This window comes from Ambystoma mexicanum, chromosome 2q (assembly GCF_040938575.1).
Source record: "Ambystoma mexicanum isolate Mex_15411 chromosome 2q, UKY_AmexF1_1, whole genome shotgun sequence".
NCBI lineage: Eukaryota > Metazoa > Chordata > Amphibia > Caudata > Ambystomatidae > Ambystoma > Ambystoma mexicanum.
In genome coordinates, this window is record NC_090924.1 from 1298588844 (window position 1) to 1298609040 (window position 20197).

Here is a 20197-nt window from a genome sequence, read left to right on the forward strand (position 1 = left end):
AAACTAAACGTTTATATTGATTAGTGTAGAGCATAGTTCAGAATGATCAATAGATATATTTGATTGAATTCCATGATTCATGGACATATATTCATACATGTTATACTGATTGAGACGAATTGACGGAGTAGTGGAGTAAACAGGAGGGGAGAGAAAGAAAAGCGGGGAAGAAAACGAGCAGTGGTTTGGTTTCTGCATTCTGTTCAATTGTGGGTCGACAGGTGCTAATTCTGTGTGGTCACTGACACAGAACAGTTGCACCGGTGGGCCTGGTGTGTATTACAGAATACATGTGACATTTTTATATGGTGCTTTTGTGTTGGGTCACTAGAATAATGGGAACCTCGAACTGCGGGGGCTCTTGAATTTGTGGGCAGAGGGTGAAGATACTCTTCTTAAGCGGAGTTGATGCCATGCAAGACGCGTTTGAATTAAGTGTCACTTGTTCAGGTTTCGGTTATGCTTTGTGATGAGGAATGTCTATATTCAATATAAGTTCAGTTTGGGTTGTTAACTAGGTGAGGTTGTAGGCTGGTGAAAATAGGTGTTCTGAAGGGGTCTCATATCTTCTTACCAAAGCAGTGTGACTTGTAAGGGCCACTGCTTGCGGTTGGTCATATGGTTCTGGTTGCCATGAGTTGCACAGAACAAAGTGGCACGATGATCTGTGATAGGAAAATGAACACAGTGTTCATTACAATTGGACAGCTGGTTCCTGGTGATATGATCTGGCCTGTCGGGTGGTCCAATTCTTTAAATTATATATGTATAATCTTACCAGTTTGATTACTGGTGGCTGAGTAGTCTGTAGCTTTCTGCAGAAACCGAGACCTACAGAAAGCCGACTGAGGTTAACTATGTCCTCCATGCCAGCAGCTATCACAGAAAAACTGTGGTAAGCAATATCCCTAAGGGAGAGTACATAATTGCTCAGAAACCACCACCTTAAAAAAAATGTAATCTACTGAAAGACAGATTCCAGTTACGTGGATACACCTCAAGTACCATTGTGCGAGCGGATGAACATGCATCCCATATGCCATGAAGCACATTGACAACAGAAAACAGCTCTCCCAAACAGGATGATCACATACTACGATTCACAACGCAGTACAGCAACAACACAAATCTGATACATTGAATTCTCAGAAAACATTGGCCCATCCGATCATTGGACCATGATACCAGCAAGTGGATCACCCCCAGCCTAGTATTTCACACCGCAAAGCGCTGGCACTGAAAAATCTACTATACCCCTGCTTGATGCCAAACACAAAACCCAGCACCAATTGGCTAACATCCAGCCAGGCAGCCGGCTTCCACATGTGTGGGACCCGGATTAATATGTGAGGGAGCTCAGCGATTAAGAGCAGGAGGGAACGCACGCAGCCGAAGTTGTGTGGGGGCACACATGGCCTAGTCTTGCGAGGGAGCGCATGCGCCCTAAAATGCAACAGAACGCAAGTAAGCAACAAGAGGTGAGGGGGTGCGAGGACCAGTCACGGGGCAAACAAGGCGTATGCAAGAATGAGGGGCATCCGATCGGGGTGGGGGAGTATGTGTGGAGTGTAGCAAGCAAACTTGCCCCGCACCTTCTTACCTTGTGGCCACAGACAGGAGGGTGAGGTCGCTGCTACCCCAATCACCGCCAAACACCTGTGATGCTCAACACCGCGGCCTTGTCCTACGAGGGCTCTGCTGCAGCGGGTCTGTACCTCGGTTCTTACAGGCACGGAAGAGTGGACGTAGCAAAGCATGCTATGTATAATCATGCAGCGTCTCCTGCGCACCTGCATCACTCAAAATTGCAGTCTTGTCATGCGAGGGCTTTGCCGCAGAGAGTCTGCACCTCGGTCCTTATAGGCATGGAAGCGTGGACGTAGTGAAGCGTGCTACGTATAATCGGGCAGCGTATCCTGCGCACCTGCATCGATCAACACTGCGGCATTGTCCTGCGAGGGCTTGTTGATGAAAATGTATGCCCTCTTGCTGGAAATGTGTTGTATGTATATGTTGAATCAATGTTTCCTATTGTTCGCAAAACAGCCTAGAAAAGTACACATCATGTTAGTAACCAAAACTTCCATTGGATTATATTTAGTTTGATCTGCACTGTCAGGTTTTGTTTACATTCAATAGACTGGGTAGAGTGTGAGAGTGATGAAGGGTTCAGTGAAGCAGACACGGAGAACTCCTATAGCACAAGTTGGGCAAAATGTATAACGATACAGTTCTATTTATTAAGACCTTCAAAAACTCTTATAAATAAAAAATCACAGGAAAGTAAATCACTTAACATACACTCCTAAAATATGCACATTCATGTGTGGGTTGATCTGGCTACCGAGCACCAATGCTTTACATTTGAACACAATTAAATCAACACTAGAACACTGTAATGTAGTAAGGTTAAGTGACGAATAAACCAATTTGAAAAGTAATAGGTCAAAATAAATACTTTCAGCACAAAAGAAAGCCGGGGCCTAGTGCCTTAAGCGCTTCAAGTCCAAATTAAACCCTTTGGAGGAGGCAAGAGGACTTTAAAGTAGACTGAGTAAGTGTTGATGAAGCCATCCGGCAGTTAGTAAGTGCCTTAAAAGTTACAAACCGTAAACTTATAGTTCTTAGAAGGTTTCTCCAATCCTACCACCCCAGGGGAAGCCCAGGAAGGGGAGAGGGAGGATTCGTTCACCAGAATTCCACAGATCACTGAAAGGGAGACTTATAATTTGTATGCTTTATCCCCTCTCCTAGTGAGACCCCCAGCACTTTCTGCTGGACTTCTGGACCCTTTTTCTTTCAATCCTGAATGAGTGGAGCCTTTTTCCATTCATTCTTGTGGGCTCTGTTTTCTGGAACTCTATTCTTTGTATTCTCCTTGTAGTATGGAGTCTGTCTGCTCCATAGCTCTTAAAGGCATATGTGTTTTACTACTGCAGCACACAGCTCCTTATCGGTGGTTTGTTGGGGCCCCTTGGGGTCCTCCTTTAAGATTATTTTTCTGTATCGTCAAGTAAACTACAGTTATTAAGGATAGAGAGATGCTCACTATCTCTCCCAAAACTCTATAGTTTGAAAGATTAGCACACACCACTTCAGTGGAGAGCCAAAGGGATACCTAGTATCCCCCTTCTCTCTGCTCCTGTGACTTTGTAGTCAGGTAGACAATCGCCTAGGGCTGGTGGCAGTGGACGTGTTCTACCAACCATTGTGTATTTGTTGTACTGCAGGCTATGTCCATACTATTCTAGTTGTACTTTGTTAGCCCTTCTTGTACCATTATGGGAGGCGGAGGTTAGTATGTGTGTAATGCCTTTGCCGGAGACCAGTAGGTATCCCAGCCTAGGCTCCAGAGTGTCTGGGCAGGCAGGAAATAGGGGAGGAGTTTTCCAGCCCGCTGTCCTTTGTTTGCCAGAGTGCCTGCATAGGTCCAGCTCCCACATGGGGTCTGGCTGTCCTGATTAGACAGCCAAACTCCCCTTTCTGTAAAATGCGGAGAGAGATTGCAGAGGAGTGCGTGCAAGAACTGTAGAAAAGTTGAGGCTTCTGGAGTGAAAAGCATGTTGATGTCATGCGGCGCATTCCTACCTGGCGTCTGTGGCCCCGATTCCGATTACACACTTCCTAATTCCTGTCACGTTTTCTGCGCTATGTCCACTTAGTGGTCCAGTCTTTTTCCGCTCAAGTGAACGTAGCGTTACTTAGCCACGCCCTATCCTCTGTTCTGTGCGTTGCAACGCTTCACGGTCAGCTGTGTTTTCCTTTGCTGCTGTGGTTTGCTATACGCTGTTATTCTGCTCTGCTGAGCTTTTCCTCTCTCTCTTCTTCCCCTCCTCGTTCCACTCTGGTCCCGTTTCCCAGGATCCCCCTTCTCTCTCTCTCTCTGCTACTTTTCTTTTGTTTTCCCGTCCTGTTTGCCTGCAGTTATCCGCTTACCTGGAGTAGGAGCTATTGGATTTTCCTACTCTTCCTGTTTTTTCTTCATCCCTTCTCCGCATCCCATTGCTGATATCTGCTAGTCCAACCTCCATCAGGATACTCACCTGCCTTTGTGATTCACTGGTTTTTCTTTGCCTATACTTGCCTTTTTTCCCCTTTCCGGTCCCTCCTGGGAGGGGGTCACAGGGCGTTTCTATCGCTCTCACTGTGGCTTCTTCTTGTGGGAGACATACAGAACAAAGAAAAAAAGTAAAGCACTACAGAGCACATCGAACTCTCAGCCCTATCGAAGAAGACTCTGATTCAACAGGTGAGGAGGTGGAGGAGGGAAGCGGGGACATTGATGCCCTATCAGTGGAGTTTGCTGACAGTTGATCACTGAAAACAGACGTAACTGAAGAAGACGACCAGAGATGCCTGCAGACCCTTTGCAACACCATGAAGCGACCACTGCTATCCTGCCCCTGTTTTCTGTGCGACAAAGAAGCTCTGAAGAGGACGACTCCTTCCCTTTGGCTGGTGGGAACAAGTCCCAAGACTAACTCTGAAACTGGCCATCTCCTGAGGTCCTAGGAACTTCCAGAGGTGTGGAACCCCAATATCAGGAGACCTACTACCCATTTCGGGTGCATCGTCGTGGAAAGGCTGAATCCGTCCAAATCTTTGCTGTACCTGTAAGGACACTCCAGAGTTCGGATCCAACTTGCCCAGGCCCCGTCACCAGAGTATGGAAATTTGGGAAGCGAAGAAGATTGACCGGGCGATCCATGTCTTTTGATGGGGCTGCAGAAAAGGTGCCAAAACCACAGAGTGAACCAGGAAGTTGCTGAAAGTCGTGGCACAGGTCCTCCCTCGAGACTGTTGCTGAGTGATCCTGTCCATCGTCCTGCTTTCAGTCACCAGACCATGGAATCCGGAGTTCAGGACCAGAGCTGCAACATTGCAGAGCATTCAGCACAAACATTTTCTTCTAACCTAAGGTACTTTGGGGAAAAAGGTATTGCTTAGCTGATTCCAAGAAGTCACTCCAAAGCGTTGGAGTACACGTAAAGGTGTCCAGGGCATCTCCCTCTTACCTCTGACCCAAGCCGCTACTTGTGTCCCCTTTTAGAGTCCGTTTTAAGGTTCTCCCTTGTTAGTTGTTAACTTGCTGCTTCAGTAACACTGGAGGAAATCTGCAGGAACTCCTCATTATTTGCTGATTGTCAAGACTTCAAGCCCTCTACGAACTGCCTTTAGCTAGGGTTGTGTTTTTTGCATTTTTGGACATAGTAGACTTAGTAGGTGAAGAGATAGTCTCTAGATCCTTGAACTAAGCACATGCTACTCTAACCATTTTCCTCCCTTTATGTGACTTTGCTATATGTGTTTGCAGAGTAAATGTTCTACCGTATAAACCGTTGAAAACTGCATGAGTGCGCAATAACCGATAATACAATAACATTGTCTTTTCCCTTTCTAACATTGCTACAAATGTAACTGCGAACGAACACAAAAGTGAAAATGTCCTTTGAAGTGTAGTATGAAGTATTCCTAAGTGTTCTACTGTAAACTTCTGAATATATATATAATTTAAAAAAAAGTGTAAGTGCTTCTTTGTTGTGCCTGTCTAGCTAAGGTTCAGTGTACTTACCTACAGCTCACATTTTCCTCTTAAGATAAGCCTGACAGCTCTGCCACTCTATCAAGGTTCTGAGCTAGCACAGACTGATACTAAGAGTTGGGGATCTACAAACCACTGGGATAGCTTACCAAAGTATTACTAACAGTAGGACTTTAGGAAAACTCCCCTAACAATCACAGTCAGGCAAAAAAGAGGAATGGCTAGGATTTTACGCCTGTTAACCCTTTGGATTTGGGGGCGTCAAAACATGTACGTTAACTCACACTCTGTACTCCAGTTCCATTAGGGACCACTTCAGAGGCTCCAGAATTCACTTGGCCCTGGCATGATGAAGAAAGTATCACTACATTGTCGACGACCTCCGAGACCCAAAGGATACATAGACAGACATCAGTGATGACCACCCCGATAAAACAGCAGAAGTCGACTTGTGTGGCGTAAAGAAAGAAGCTGCTCCTGCATGGTCCCTCTTGGTGCTGTGGAGCTTCAATTAATAGGGACTTGTTAAAAAGCAGGTTCCAGGCTCCTTAAGTTCACTTCATGTAAGTTTATTCCAGTTTAACAGTTACACATGACGACATTAATGACATAAGTTATGACAAACACCGGCTCCCATCACCCAGGGCCATCCAGCTGTAACTGTCACTGTATAGAACACTCGCCAAGAAGATTCTATCATCCACACACTAACATTCCACACGACATCACCAGCTACATCACCAGAGACCGGCACAATACAACAGGACTCTTCTTGTTTCACCGTAAGGAGTATGCGAAGTCCCAAGTCTGAACTTGTGAGGGCGACTGATGCAGCGAGGTAGCCCATGAGTAAGCTTGCCAACCCAGAGGATGGTTCCCACACATCTCCAAAGGCTTCACCGGCAGATCCTCAAACAAGGGTTGGGACTTGGCAACGAAGCACCAAAGAAGGACTCCTGGAGATCAGCAAAGGAGAGCAGAGCTTTGCTAATAAGACAATGCTGGATGACTGCAATGGCGGGCCTCCAACAATATGCTCCTCTTCATAGGAGTCCTGGCTTCAACGACAATTTGATGAATGGCTGCAAAAGTCCTCCTTCATACGGGATTCAAGGCAGGAATCTCCCCCCGACCCATCAATGGTAAGGCTCTTTACCAATCCTTGAGAGCCGCCGGCCAGCACACCTGCCCTGCCAATCAGGACTGGGTGCATTCAGGCTTTCTTAAAGACAAAGGACAGAGGAGTTTCGGGAACCTCCCTCACTTCCTGCCTTTCCAGACATACTGGAGCCAGAGGCGGGTTTCAGTACTGAAGCCCGGCAAATGCAAAATTAACAAAGAGCTCAAACCTGGCTTGGCGCGCAGAGTAAAACCAAAGAAAAGACCTCACAAACAGAAAATGGCGAAGAAAGACAAGGGTTATTGTGACAAAATGGTCACCCATGGGTGCTATACTGCAGCTGAGGATTCAGCCTGCGGTAGAGAAGCACAATGGTATGAAAATTAAACCACTCCGACCAGCCATTGCAAGTAGTGAGGGTAACATAGAACATGTTACATGAGTAGGTAGGATAAGATGCTTCTAAGTAAGCCCCCAGCACCCCACATAAGTGTGTGCTGGACCTACAAAGGGAAAAGGTAAGTAAAGTCAATTTCACTTTAGTATTCTTGGGAACAGTAGGCCACACAAGAAAATGTATTTAAACCTTATGAGAAATCTAAAGGATTTCTCTGTGACACTGCTCTGAAGGTGTTGTGTGTCACCATACAAAAAGTAGATGCCGATGGAGTTTCTCAGACTCCAAAAGCAAAGGAAACGCATAATCCAAATCGGGTCAAAACACATGAGAGAGTGAGAAAAAGGGTTCACTCACTCAAGGGTTAAAATTAAAAAGTCCTAAAATACAGTAAAAGAGCTGGGGGGGTCTCTAAGGAATTGAGCACTAAAATGTAAATTCTCTCTAACACAGGGGTTGAGACTGGTTCTTCCCATTGGGCCAGTGGTTGAAGTACTGATGAAGGCCATCAGGAGATCAGCAGAAGAGCAAGGATTTGCTGAGACGGTTCAAGAAAGTGCTGCTGGTTGGCTTCCTATTGCGAGTTCTGTCTCATCAGTAGGATGTTTCTCTTTGCAGGGTTCTTGACTGTAGTGGTGATTGATGAATGGCTGCAGGAGTCCCTTTTATCCCGGATTCGAGTTGTAGTCTCCCCCAAGCCCACCTACGGTAAAGACCTACACCAATGAAACTGACTGGAGCCATCACATCTGCCCAGCAACAGATACACTTTGGCATGGATGTGGACTGGGAAAACGCACACACACTCACCTCATTTTACATTATATTTATCTCTCTTTGGCATTAAATGATAAAAGTACATTAGACAATGAAAACTGCTGCCACCATCCATCCTGTACACATCATGTTAGTAACCAAAAAGTTACAAATAACAAGGACACAGTGTCTGAACCACACTTCACAGAAGGTAATGTGTTCAGGAAAAACAAACAAAAGAATTTTACTATGTAGAACATACTTCTCCTGCACTGATAGAAATAAGGAATGGTCAGATTCCCCAAAACAGATAAACTTAGCAAGGCCAGCGCAGTAAAAAGGCTTCACTGGCCTGTAAAGGTCTGAACCGATTCAAAACCACATCAAAATGTTGAGCTCCCCACTCATATTTATGGAGGGAAAGCAGCAAAAAGACAAACTTTCCTAACAGTAAACCAATGGATACCAAAAGGTACATTGGGCTACCAGTGTGGTCAATTGGCTTGCAGCCCTGGTGAGAGAGAAATACATCTTGTATTTAGCTTTCGTCATTAAATACATAATATAAACCAACGCAATAAATATGTCCCTATAAAATACCTAGATACAACCTGCATAAATACACTCTAAACTTAGATTATAATTGCCTAACATATATTTTAAAACAAATGTTAACATATTCACAAACATCCACTAATAATAATTTGTTTTCATATAGTGCTTTTTTGTCCAAAGCGCCTTACAGAGGACATATTTACATATTTATTACCCAATCGACTAATGTCATTACTACACAAATATGACATCACCTTCACTGTAGTTCTAATATTATGAATAATGAATAATAATATAGCCTAAGCAACTGTCTCCTAAGATCAGTCAACAAGCTGAAAATCTACTTAAAATGACATAAGTCTTCGCTGACCCCAGAACCGCAAGAGACAAATTTGAATTACAGCTGGCACCAGCCCATCCCAAAAAAACAATGTAGGGGGCTATAATCCATAGGGCAAAATGGGGCACTTAAGAAGCACCCCTGGAATTAGGAGCCTTATGGGCGACTCAGGACACATATGCTTAAGGAGTAAAAAACGGTTGGAGTTGTTGGAGGACTTCAGTAAAAGTCCCTCGGACCACCAAAAATAGGTCAGTGATACAAGAAAGAACATTTGGAAAAAAGCAATAAATGTAAGGAGACCCTAAAAATAACCTACAGAATTTCCAAAAATGAAATTGTCTTAACTTCAATGAGAGATAAGTAACTGTTCCTTTGCAAGTAATTTCTCCTTTGATTCAATAGAATTGAGTTCTTTGTAAACCTTACCAATAGGTATACTGCCTATGTACAAGTCACCTAACTTCAGAGCTATTGTAGCTTACTGTCTTTGCAATGTCATGGCTTTCTTATTGAAGAACAAGGCACATACATTATTTGTATCTTCTTAATGAACATGTCTTCAATGTTGTTTGTTTTCTTTGACCCCCGCCATGATAATGTTAGATTAAGTTCGCTATGCCAATAAATTCTAGCTGCTAAATGATTCCCTGCTTTACGTACACAATATCATTGCATATGGTTCAATCGTTTGAGCTCTTAGACACTTCTAATAAGACTGTTCAATCTTGTCTGTTTCTCTTTATGTAGGCGTTGCTGCATATGTTGGCTGGCAGAGTTCCTCAATTTTGAAGCCACTTCTCCAGCAAGGCCTAAGTGATGTGGAAGAGTTTGTCATTTTTAAGGCTCTTAATGCCCTAACATGCATGTGCCAACTGGGTTTGCTGCAGAAACCACATGTGTATGAATTTGCAAATGATATCGGTAAGTTTTGTTTAAAATAAAAAAATATATAAAAGCCCAGAGTTTCTTAAAAACATGCACTAATATTATGCAGAAAAATATTGAAAATTGGGTCACTCCAGTCTTGAAGAATTTGAAGAATTAGCTCTTGACAAATAACCCAGTGTGAGAAGCTAGTTAGTGAATGTTACTGAGCATATTTTAGTTTCTTTAATCTACAAAGCTTTTATGTTAGACAGCTGCATCAATACACTCCCTTACAGTGAAACCTGGGAAGCAGACATATGTTTGAAGATTCCTGAAGCTGCATAAACTTCTGTGAAAAAGCAGCCAGAACTTCTCATTGTATTCACTTTTGTGAAAACGTATATAGTATTTACCTTTTGTGGTTTATGACCACTAATATGATTCACAAAATCCATCCCACATCCTCTCATCTCTGCTGGAGGAATTGTAGTTCTCTAGGTGTGTATTTCTTTGTATTTGTTGTGGGTGTTGAGCGTTAAAATTGTTCTGCTGAGAAATACTAGAAATGATTAGGAAAGTTCCTCATGTCTCTTTACCTTTCGGGCCCAAAGAGTTTTTTGGGGCGGACGATGAAGATCTTACTTGGGCAAATTGATTAGACGGATCCCTGTTAGGCAGAATTTTCATTTTTAGTTGGTAATTCCTCCCACTTTAGAGACCCCCAGCTCTTTTGCTGGACTATAGGACTTTTTCATTTTAATCCTGGAGTGAGTGAGCCCTCTTTCTCACTCTCTCATGTGTTTTGACCTGATTTGGATTATGTGTTTCCTTTGTTTTTGGAGTCTAACAAACTTCATAGGCATCTACATTTTGTATGGTGACACACAGCACCATCACTGCAGTGTCACAGAAATCATTTAGATTTCTCATAAGGTTTTAAATACCTTTTTCTTGTGTGAACTACTGTTCGCAAAAATAGTAAATTGAAATTCACGTTCCTTATTTCTCTTTGTAGGTCCAGCACACACCATCTTAAGTGGGGGTGCGGGGGGGTTACTTAGTGTAGCCCCTTATCCTACCTACTCATGTAAAAAAATGTATGTTCTCTTGCACTCACTACCTTAAATGGCTGGTGGAAACGTTTTAATTTTCCTACCATGGTGCTTTACTACCGCAGGCTGAATCCTTAGCGGCAGCATAGCACCCATGGGTGGCCATTTTGGTAAAATGGCCTGACTTCTTTTTTCACCATTTTCCAGTTATGAGGTTTTTCGTGGGTTTTACTCTGCGCCGCCAAGCCAGGTTTGAGCCCTTTGTTTGTTTTGCATTTGGCAGGCTTCAGTACTGAAACCCGCCTCTTGCTCCTGTGTGTTTTGGAAGGGCAGGACGTGAGGAAGGTTCCGGAAACTCCCCTGTCCTTTGTCTTTAGGAATGTCTGACTGAACCCAGTCTTGATTGGCTAGCTGGTTGGCTGGCCTTTCACAACAGAATGGGAGAAACCTGCTTAAAAGGTGAGGGTTTTGGGATTAAAGATAGTCAACCACTGGGACGAACCACCCGATGAAGAAACCGTGAACAAAGTGTGCTGCATCCTCTAGACCTTTGAATTGCCCGGTGAAGCCATACTGCTGTGCTAAAACTCCTTTTTCTGATCGACAAGAGAAGCTCCAGTAGGGATGACTTCTTCCCTTGGCTTAGTGGGATCAACTAACCCTGAGACGAACTCCACTGGACCATCTTCCCCGTCTGGCTGTACTTCTTTGCTGCTGCAGGAAGCGAGTGCCAGGGGTTGTGAAATCCGTAGTTGAGTGCAACGTCTGTGATCCAGCCAGAAGCTCCAGTAGTCTCCCAATGACCTTCCAGAAGCAGGACGACCAGCGCTAGAGTCCCCTCACCAGAGTGCAGGACTCAAGGAGTGAAGGAAGCCCAACTGGTATCCAAAATCTGCGGTGGTGCTGTTTACCGATCGCTGAAACTGTGAAGTGCTGCTGATCTGTAAAGAGCCGTAGCTGCTGCCGACCTCTGAATTGCTGCCGGAGGAGTCCTCCAGACGTCCTCCCTCTTGTCCCAACGACTGAGGCCCAGCAACCCAGGATCTGCATCGCTGCAACCAGGCAGAAGCCAGCTGGACCACTCTTCTTATAACCAAAGGAACTGTTCTAACTTGGTGTACTTACCTCAGTGTCTATAGCTTTGCTCTTCTCAGTTAAGACTTGCAGTAGCTACTTTGTTAGAGTTGATTTCAGCTCTACCTTTCACTAGTGTAACAGCTTGTGATCCTACAGGGATTTTTCTCAAACAAACTCTCTAACTTTGTGCAAGAAGACTTTGCTGTCATGATGCCCACCCCCAGGCATCCGGACCAAGCCCATCAGCCCCGGGAGCAGGCATCTAGACATTTAGTAAAACCTCAGCAGCCCTGGCTAGGGACTATCTGGGTTCAGTCCTGGCGCCTTAGGCGCCAGGCTCATAGTAGGAATCAGTCCTTGCGCCTAAGGCGCCAGGCTCATAGTCATTACTTACCTCAGGCAGACCATGCTGCAAATGACTCCAATCCAACATGAAGCCTGAAAGGGACTATTTTTCTACAGGGACTATTTTATACTCTGGTGTGGTTCTACGGACTTCTTACCTGGGACTACTTTTGAGGCTATTTAAACCACACCGGACCAGCAAAACACGCTTCGCGTTATTCTGCATCCAGCAGCGTAACACTCACCGTGCCTGCAGCCTGCATCCAGTCTTCTGCCACGCCCGCCTCGAATCCGGAGCTCCTAAAACAAAAAGGAAAGAAAGGGACAAGGTTAGAAAACAAACTTATTTCTATTCCGCACCTGATTCTGGATCCATCTTGTCTCCGGACCTGTAAAGAACATCATTTCTGCACGCACCGCACCTCCAGCTGCAGCGCCGCGCCATACTTATCAGTCTTCACAGCATCCTTCGGTTCGGCACTGCCTCCATCATTTCTTCGCCGAACTTCGGCACCTAGGAGACAAAAGAAAACTACAAGGTGAGCCGAGGGAACCAACAAATATAATTCTTACCACCATAGACTTACCTGATTTACCACCGGAGGCATCCTTTTGTAACTCCCCATGTTTTCACGTGCCGCATCTATAAAGAGAGACAAAACAACACATTTTCTTCGTACAACATTTACCGGACAGCGCCGGGTAATACAGACTCTTACCTGAGCGCCACCAGCTGCCACAAGAGCATCTTTTCATGAGCCAGCTGCAAGACAAGAAAGGAAGGGGGGGGAACAAGAGTGCACATCGGACATATTGAACTCTATGAACTTAATACTTACTGGTCCTCACCAGGAACCTCAGAGTCAATACTCTCCGGAACTCTCCCGAGCCTTCAAACCAGTGAAGTACCTGGAATCGACGCGCCCCTGCAAATCCATGCAGGATGGAGAGCTCATCTTTCAAGAATATAAGGTGAGATTGCTGTGAGGGCATTTCGGAGGTGATTAGTTGGGGAGGACTGTGGGGGTGCCATCACTTGAATCCACAAGTGGCTAAATCCATCTCTCCACTTGCAGGAGAATATTTCTACGGGTTAAGCAGACAAGATTAGGAAGGCAGATCCAGTCAGTCATCGTTGCACTGCGCATCATGTGGGTAGAGATCGCAGCTGTCCGGATCCGACCGACGCCCCTGTGGGAGCCAGGTGAGCGTAACATTTGCTATCTAAGAAGTGCCTCAGCTCCATAGACTGTGCTCCAATTGACTTTGGCTGTCCTGGCTCCCTGCAGACTCTTCTAGTCCATTTGACTTTGAAACTGTCCCCCATAGGTGATAACTTGGTTTATAACTATTATTTGCTGCGAAAGGTGTTTATCTAGACTTCATTGGAAGATGTAAGTGCTCACATGCTCTGAGAACCTGTTTTAACCTGTTTCCTTCCCTTAAACTTTCCTTTCTACAAGCCTCAGAATCTACAAAGTGTACTAGTGACGTGTATATATATATATATATATATATTTATATATATATATATATTTCTGATGTTTGTTAATCTGCTTAGAATCACATGCTGTGCATCGTCCGACATCCAGTGGTCACGGCGGAGTATTGCATTTTGTTTTTCGTAGTCGAAAAGGGGACGTCGACAAGACGTGTCTGTAACACTATCCCTATAGTGACGTGCGTTGTACCCACAATCCCTCACGCGTCGAGGTCCCTCAGATTGTTTTTTTCCGCCCAGTTATTGGTCGCCTCTATGCGAAGCTCCTCGAGAGACATTGCAAAATCATTTCTTCGACCCTTGGTCGTTTATTATTATTACTATCTAACATATAGATCCCTCCCTCGACGAAGCTGCAAGCTGTTTCTCTGCCGAGCAAGATCTTCGATGGAAGGACGAGCGTAGGAGATCCTTCGGCGTCGCCGAACACGTTGCCTGGCCTCGCCGGCCTTACACAGAATGCCTTTCTCTTTCCCCTCCCTCTCTTTCGAGGTCGTAATCACACTTCTTGCCCTCAGCTATGGAGAGGACGCCCTTTAGGTTTTGCCCACTTTGCAAAGGCAAATATACCTGGAAGGACAAGCACAAATGGTGCAACCGCTGCTTGCCCCTTGATCACAAGGAGGAAGGCTGTGCGGCCTGTAAGTTACTTAAGCCCAAAAGAATAAAGGACCGTAGGGTTAAAAGGTGGGCGGCCTACGCTATGTCTAGGTCAGATTCCTCGGCCGCCGCCGCCGAATGTGACGAGGACAGTGATTACACGGCCTCCTGTCAGGTACTGTCAGGTTACAGTGGCATATTCTCAATTACATTGGGTCTGGGGAGATTTAGTATAGAAAGGTTTTGGGAAGTTTTTATGGAGTTTAATTTTAAAAAAGCCAATTTTGCCCTTAACATTCATTGCAGTCTATGGAGAATGCCCCAAGCCAAGATGAAGGTCCTCAGTCTAAATTCTGATTGGCTGGTGATTGTTTATAGGGAAGACAGTGAACATTCTAAACTGCCTTTCATCGTCTTTGCCCAGCTGAGAGGTCGTGTACTAAGCTGCTCCTGCTTAACTTGTTCAGGGGTTTCAAGTTTCAAGCAGTCGAGCGGCTTCTTTGGAAAGTAAGCAGGAATCTTTATGGAGTTCGTTTTGGCACAGGACAGGAGTAAGAAGATTTCAAGTTGCCTAAGAAAATACGTTTCGAAGACTCTTCACAAGGTAAGTTCTTTTAAAACTCAAAACTCTTTATCTAATGTTCTTGTTGAAGAGTTAAATTGATTTTCAAGCTCATATGAAGATATTTAATTTAACGGTAGTGCTATTGTTTGTTTTTCTTTGTTACGCTACGTTTTTTCTATCAAGCGCGTGGTTTTTCTGTTAACAGAAGCCTGCGCGTGAAAGTCTTCGCTTGAGAATCTAGCGCGAGCTCTTTTGTGTCACGTGATACTTTAGCGCGTGTGTTTTTCTACCCGCGGTTGGTTTTCAGCGTGTGTGCGTTTACTCGCTCCTTGGATAAGCGCGTGTGGATTTTTCCCACGGAATGGACATTATCGCGTGTGCTTACTCGCTCCTTGGATAAGCGCGTGTGGATCTTTCCCGCGGTTTAGTCTTCAGCGCGTGTGCGTTTACTCGCTCCTTGAATAAGCGCGTGTGGATTCTTCCCGCGGTTTAGACTTCAGCGCGTGTGCGTTTACTCGCTCCTTGAATAAGCGCGTGTGCATTTTTCTGCGGTTTGGTTTTCAGCGCGTGTACGTTCTACACTCAGTTTGGATATTTATGCTTGTGCAAGATATTTCCACGTGAAATTTTTCGTCGCAAGTTTCAAAGGCAGTTAATAAGAAATATAAGAACTTTCCAGAAACACTAGAACTTCCATTTACTTTTAATGAACTTAAGACTTTGTTCAAGCTTTTTGAGTTTTTAGAAGATATCTGCAAAGTTAATTTCGCATTCATGGACCTACTGAGAAGGCTGACTGATCATTGAGATTCAAGTCAACTAGTAAGGAAGTCTCTAGTCAGCTTATCACTTCTCTGGGCATTCTGTAGAGAAGTTCCAGGTATGGTTTTTACTTTTTTTTGGTAAAGGATATTGAGAATTAAGGTTAGTATAGTACTCAATGAATAACAAGGTGTATATATGTTTATGTTTTTACTACAGGTGAAGAACCAGCTAGTTAATAGCTTCCAGCCTGGTGTTTGTTAATTTGTCCCTTCCCCCCCTTCCCCCTTTCCCCTGGAAGTGACGTAAACTGAGCAGTTTATAGTATCAGCTCAGAGGGCCACATTTTGGGTGGATTGTCGGGGGCTCAGCAGCTTCCGCAGACACCAGGACTCAGCCTGACACCTCCGTAACGGAGGTTGTAGACCTCCCGAGGGAGCGTTCGCGCTCCTCTTCGTCCGTCCCCGGCCCCGACAAGCCCGGCTCACACCCAGTTTATGGGGATGAACACCCCGGCGACAAGGACGCACACAAGAAATCTCAAAAACACATACCCCACGGCACGCATTCGTCAAAGACGAAGGCAGCCAGAGCGCCAATGGACGCGTCGGGCCCACCAGCGTCTTCCGCCGACCGCAAGGGTCGCCAGCCCTCCCCGCCACCGCTCCCGCGACAGGCGACCGGGCACTCTGGAAATAAGGGCGCTAACCCCAAACCCTCAGACGGCGACGCGCCTCGTAAGAGTGCGCACGTTGTCAGTAAAGACTCGATGGTACCTAGCGCGCACGTTGCCAGTAAAGACTTGACGGTACCTAGCGCGACGACGAGCGATCCCTCGGCAGACAGAATGATTATATCTTCTAAGGACGGCCAGAGACGGACGTCAAGTGACACGCCGAAAACCGCGCACAAGGCCAAAGAAACGCCAAAGGCGCCGGAAAGTAGGCTGGGACAGCTCCCGCCGTCGACAGAAAGCCCTAGCCTGCCAGAACACTTCTCAGAAGGCGAAGGCACCTTATCTTCGACGCTATGGGACAGATCTAGACAAATACAAGGAGAAGAGACTCCTTTTTCACTCCCAGACCGCTCTGGCCTACCTCAGTGGACCTTAGAGAAGTTCCAGTCCTGTATGGACAAGTTAGACAGATTCATGGCCATTCCAGAAAATAGGACACCTAAAAGACCTAGGGAGGTACTCCTAGAAAGTCCAAGTGCTAAATACCCGAAGTTGTTCTATAACCCCCTTCAGGAGGATATGAACTCTTACGACCTCACCGAAGAGGACACTCACTTCCAGGAGGAGTTCATTAATGAGGAGGACCAACAAGAGGGAGAAGGCTTCCATGAGGACTCTAACATAAGTGAGGAAGGGTACGAAGAAGACCCGGGTGAAGGTGACCCAAATCCCTGGCAGTCACCATCAGGGTCTACAGAGCCAGACATTATAGACATCAGGTCTACTCAAACCACACCAGTCGGGAACCCTTCGCCTGTTGACGACCAGCCCACCTTTAATGCGCTGCTGAGGAAAGCAGCAGCACATTTTGAGGTTGAAACTGGGGAGGTCACCCCAGACACTGACTTCGTGGAGAGGATTATCAAAGAAAAACCCGCCACCAGCCAAACAATTCCAATACTCGCCTCTGTTAAGAGACGAATCAACCCTTCACTGGCCACCCCTGCACTAGTAAGAGGGGTTAATCCAAGAATCGAAAAATTGTTCTCACCCTCTCAATCAGACCCACTATATATTAAGGGTCACTCAATCCCGGACTCCTTAGTGGTGACTAACACTAGGAAAAGGGCTGGGGTTCCACTCTCTACCAGCGAGGCACCCCCGGATAAAGAAGGGAAAAAGCTTTATGCCCTAGCCAAAAAAATTACCACCTCAGCAACATTCTCAACTAGAATTGCCAATAATAACACATTGCTGGCAAGCTATACTGATGCGCAATGGGGAAAGCTTAAGCAAGACATCGAGGAAGTTCCTGAACCCCTAAAAACTAGATTGCTGGCTACAGTTAATGAAGGGTCTCTGGTCAACCAATGCATCGTTAAGAATACCCTCGATCCAGCGGAAACAGCTGGCCGCTCTTTGGTACAGGGAATTCTGCTGAAGCGCCACGTCTGGCTTCGCAATTCCGGGTTTAAGGCGGAAACGCAAGCGGCGCTCATTAACAAGCCTATTGAAGAGTCTAACCTCTTTGGAAAGGCAGTCGACAACGCACTGGAGAATGCGAAAAAAGAATTTGATACCATAAAGGCCTTGGACCAAATCTCAAAAAAACCCCTAACAGGCGGGGATTTGGCAACAAGCGTTCTTTTCGTGGCCAACGCCAGCAACAGAATCAACAACTTCAATATTCTGCCAACAACTACCAAATTAATAGTGGCCAGTACAATGGGAGAGGTCAACGCCGTGGCATGGGGAGAGGCCGGGGTTCCACCCCTAGAGGCTCCCAAGCCACCAACAACACCAAGTGACGCGAAGATTCGGGTCCCCTCCCATGCATCGCCGGTCGGGGGCCGGTTAACATCCTTTCTTCCAGCATGGGAGGGAATAACATCAGACCGCTGGGTACTATCCACCATAGCCCGCGGCTACTGTATAGAGTTCAACAGTTCCCCAGCATACAGACCCCCGAGGGGACGACGCATGACACCAGAACATCTCGCCATCCTTCTCCAAGAAGTGGACCAGCTACTGGAAAAAGAAGCTATACAGGTCGTGCCTCTATCTCAGGTAATGGAAGGTATTTATTCAGTGTACTTCCTTGTACCCAAAAAGGATATAACCATGCTCCCTGTATTAGATCTGCGCCCAGCAAACAAGTTTGTCAAACCCCAAAAGTTTCGTATGGTGACCTTACAGGAGGTAATCCCACTACTATCACAGGGAGATTACATGACAACACTGGACATGAAAGATGCATACTTTCATATTTTAATGTTGCCAGCGCACAGAAAATACCTCAGGTTTATGATAGAGGGCAAACACTACTAGTTTAGCGTGCTACCCTTCGGCATAGCATATGCACCAAGAGTATTCACGAAAGTACTGGCAGTGGCAGCGGCCCACCTGCGCAGGTTATCCATCCCAGTATACCCTTACCTCGACGACTGGCTCATAACAGGGGATTCTTACGAGACATGCTTCTCAAACACCCAAAAGACTGTAGACCTTTTGTTCCAACTGTGCTTCTCCATCAACGAGAAGAAGTCCAACTTCGACCCCAGCCAAGTCAAACAATTCCTAGGGGCTCTAATTCGAACAAAGGACGGCCTCGTCTTCCCCTCCAACGAGAGGGTCCAAAACATGCTGTTTCAGATCCCCCAACATGTGGCAGGTCGGGAGGTGACGGTGCGCAAAGCGATGCGCTTGCTAGGAATGATGGCGTCATGTATTTATTTGGTACCTCATGCGCGCCTGCGCATGCGCCCAATGCAAGAGGGGCTCAACAGCCAGTGGTGTCAGGCCAGCGGACAATGGTACAATCTAGTGGTGGTCTCGCAGGCCTTGGTTCTCTCGCTACGGTGGTGGACAAAGGAAAACCTGGTAAGAGGGAAACCCTTTGCCACACCCACAGTGGAAGCCACTCTAACCACAGACGCATCCCTCACAGGATGGGGAGCTCACCTATCCCATCAGACTGCTCACGGAGTGTGGACTCCGAGCGTAGCATCCAAGCACATAAACCTACTGGAGCTACTGGCCGTGTTCAAGGCACTAAAAGCCTTCCAGGAACACCTACAAGGGAAGACAGTGATGGTCCTTACGGACAGCACCACCGCCATGTACTACCTCAACAAGCAAGGGGGCACCCACTCTCCAGGACTGTCCAAGCTGGCCCAGAATATCTGGAAGTGGGCTCTCAAACACAACATGTTGCTACTGTCGCAACATGTACCAGGGGAACTCAATCTGCTAGCAGACGAACTCAGCAGACACTTCCCTCTGCCCTCAGAGTACGAATGGCAGTTTCACGAAGACATCATCTTCGACGTCTTCACACAATGGGGATTCCCAGAAATAGACCTGTTCGCAACTCTGGAGAACTCACAATGCCAAGATTACGCCTCCAGGTACCCCCAGAACCAATCCAAGGGGAACGGTTATCGATTCCATGGTCAGGGAAATTTGCTTACGCCTTTCCCCCCGACTCCCCTTCTCAACAAGATTGTGCACAAGATGCACCAGGAACAAGTTACCATGATACTAGTGGCCCATATGTGGGCCCGGCAGCCATGGTTCGCCCACCTGATGGAGATGTCCCTATCTCCCCCAGTGAAACAACATGCTGTCACAGGACAGGGGCAGGACACTGCATCCATGCCCTCAGACCATGAACTTAGCAGTCTGGCTCCTGAGATCATACAATTTGGACACTTACAACTCCCGCGGGTATGCATGGACATCCTCAGGGAGGCTAGAAAGCCTAACACTCGTCCCTGTTATTCTAGCAAATGGAAGAGATTTGTCATCTGGTGTAGAGGAAGAAGCATCGACCCAGTTGACTGCTCCCCCACGCACATTGTCCTGTACCTGACCCATTTACTGGACTCAGGTCTAGTGTTCAATTCCATTAAAGTCCACCTAGCGGCACTTTCTGCATACACCACTTCCCAGCTTAAAGTCCCAGTTATCAAAGCCTTCATGGAGGGAGTAAAGAGAATACACCCTCCGATAGCAGACTCAGCTCCCGGCTGGGACCTGA

General features: G+C 46.2%; 1 protein-coding gene across 1 annotated transcript in view; it reads left to right on the forward strand.

Annotated features, from left to right (window-relative positions):
- Positions 1–20197, forward strand: part of PIK3R4 (phosphoinositide-3-kinase regulatory subunit 4) — a 1130409-nt gene that overhangs the window by 271876 nt on the left and 838336 nt on the right. Inside the window, exon 7 of the mRNA XM_069648735.1 lies at positions 9461–9634. Coding sequence (XP_069504836.1) covers positions 9461–9634 — 174 coding nt within the window. The remainder of the gene's footprint in view (positions 1–9460; positions 9635–20197) is intronic.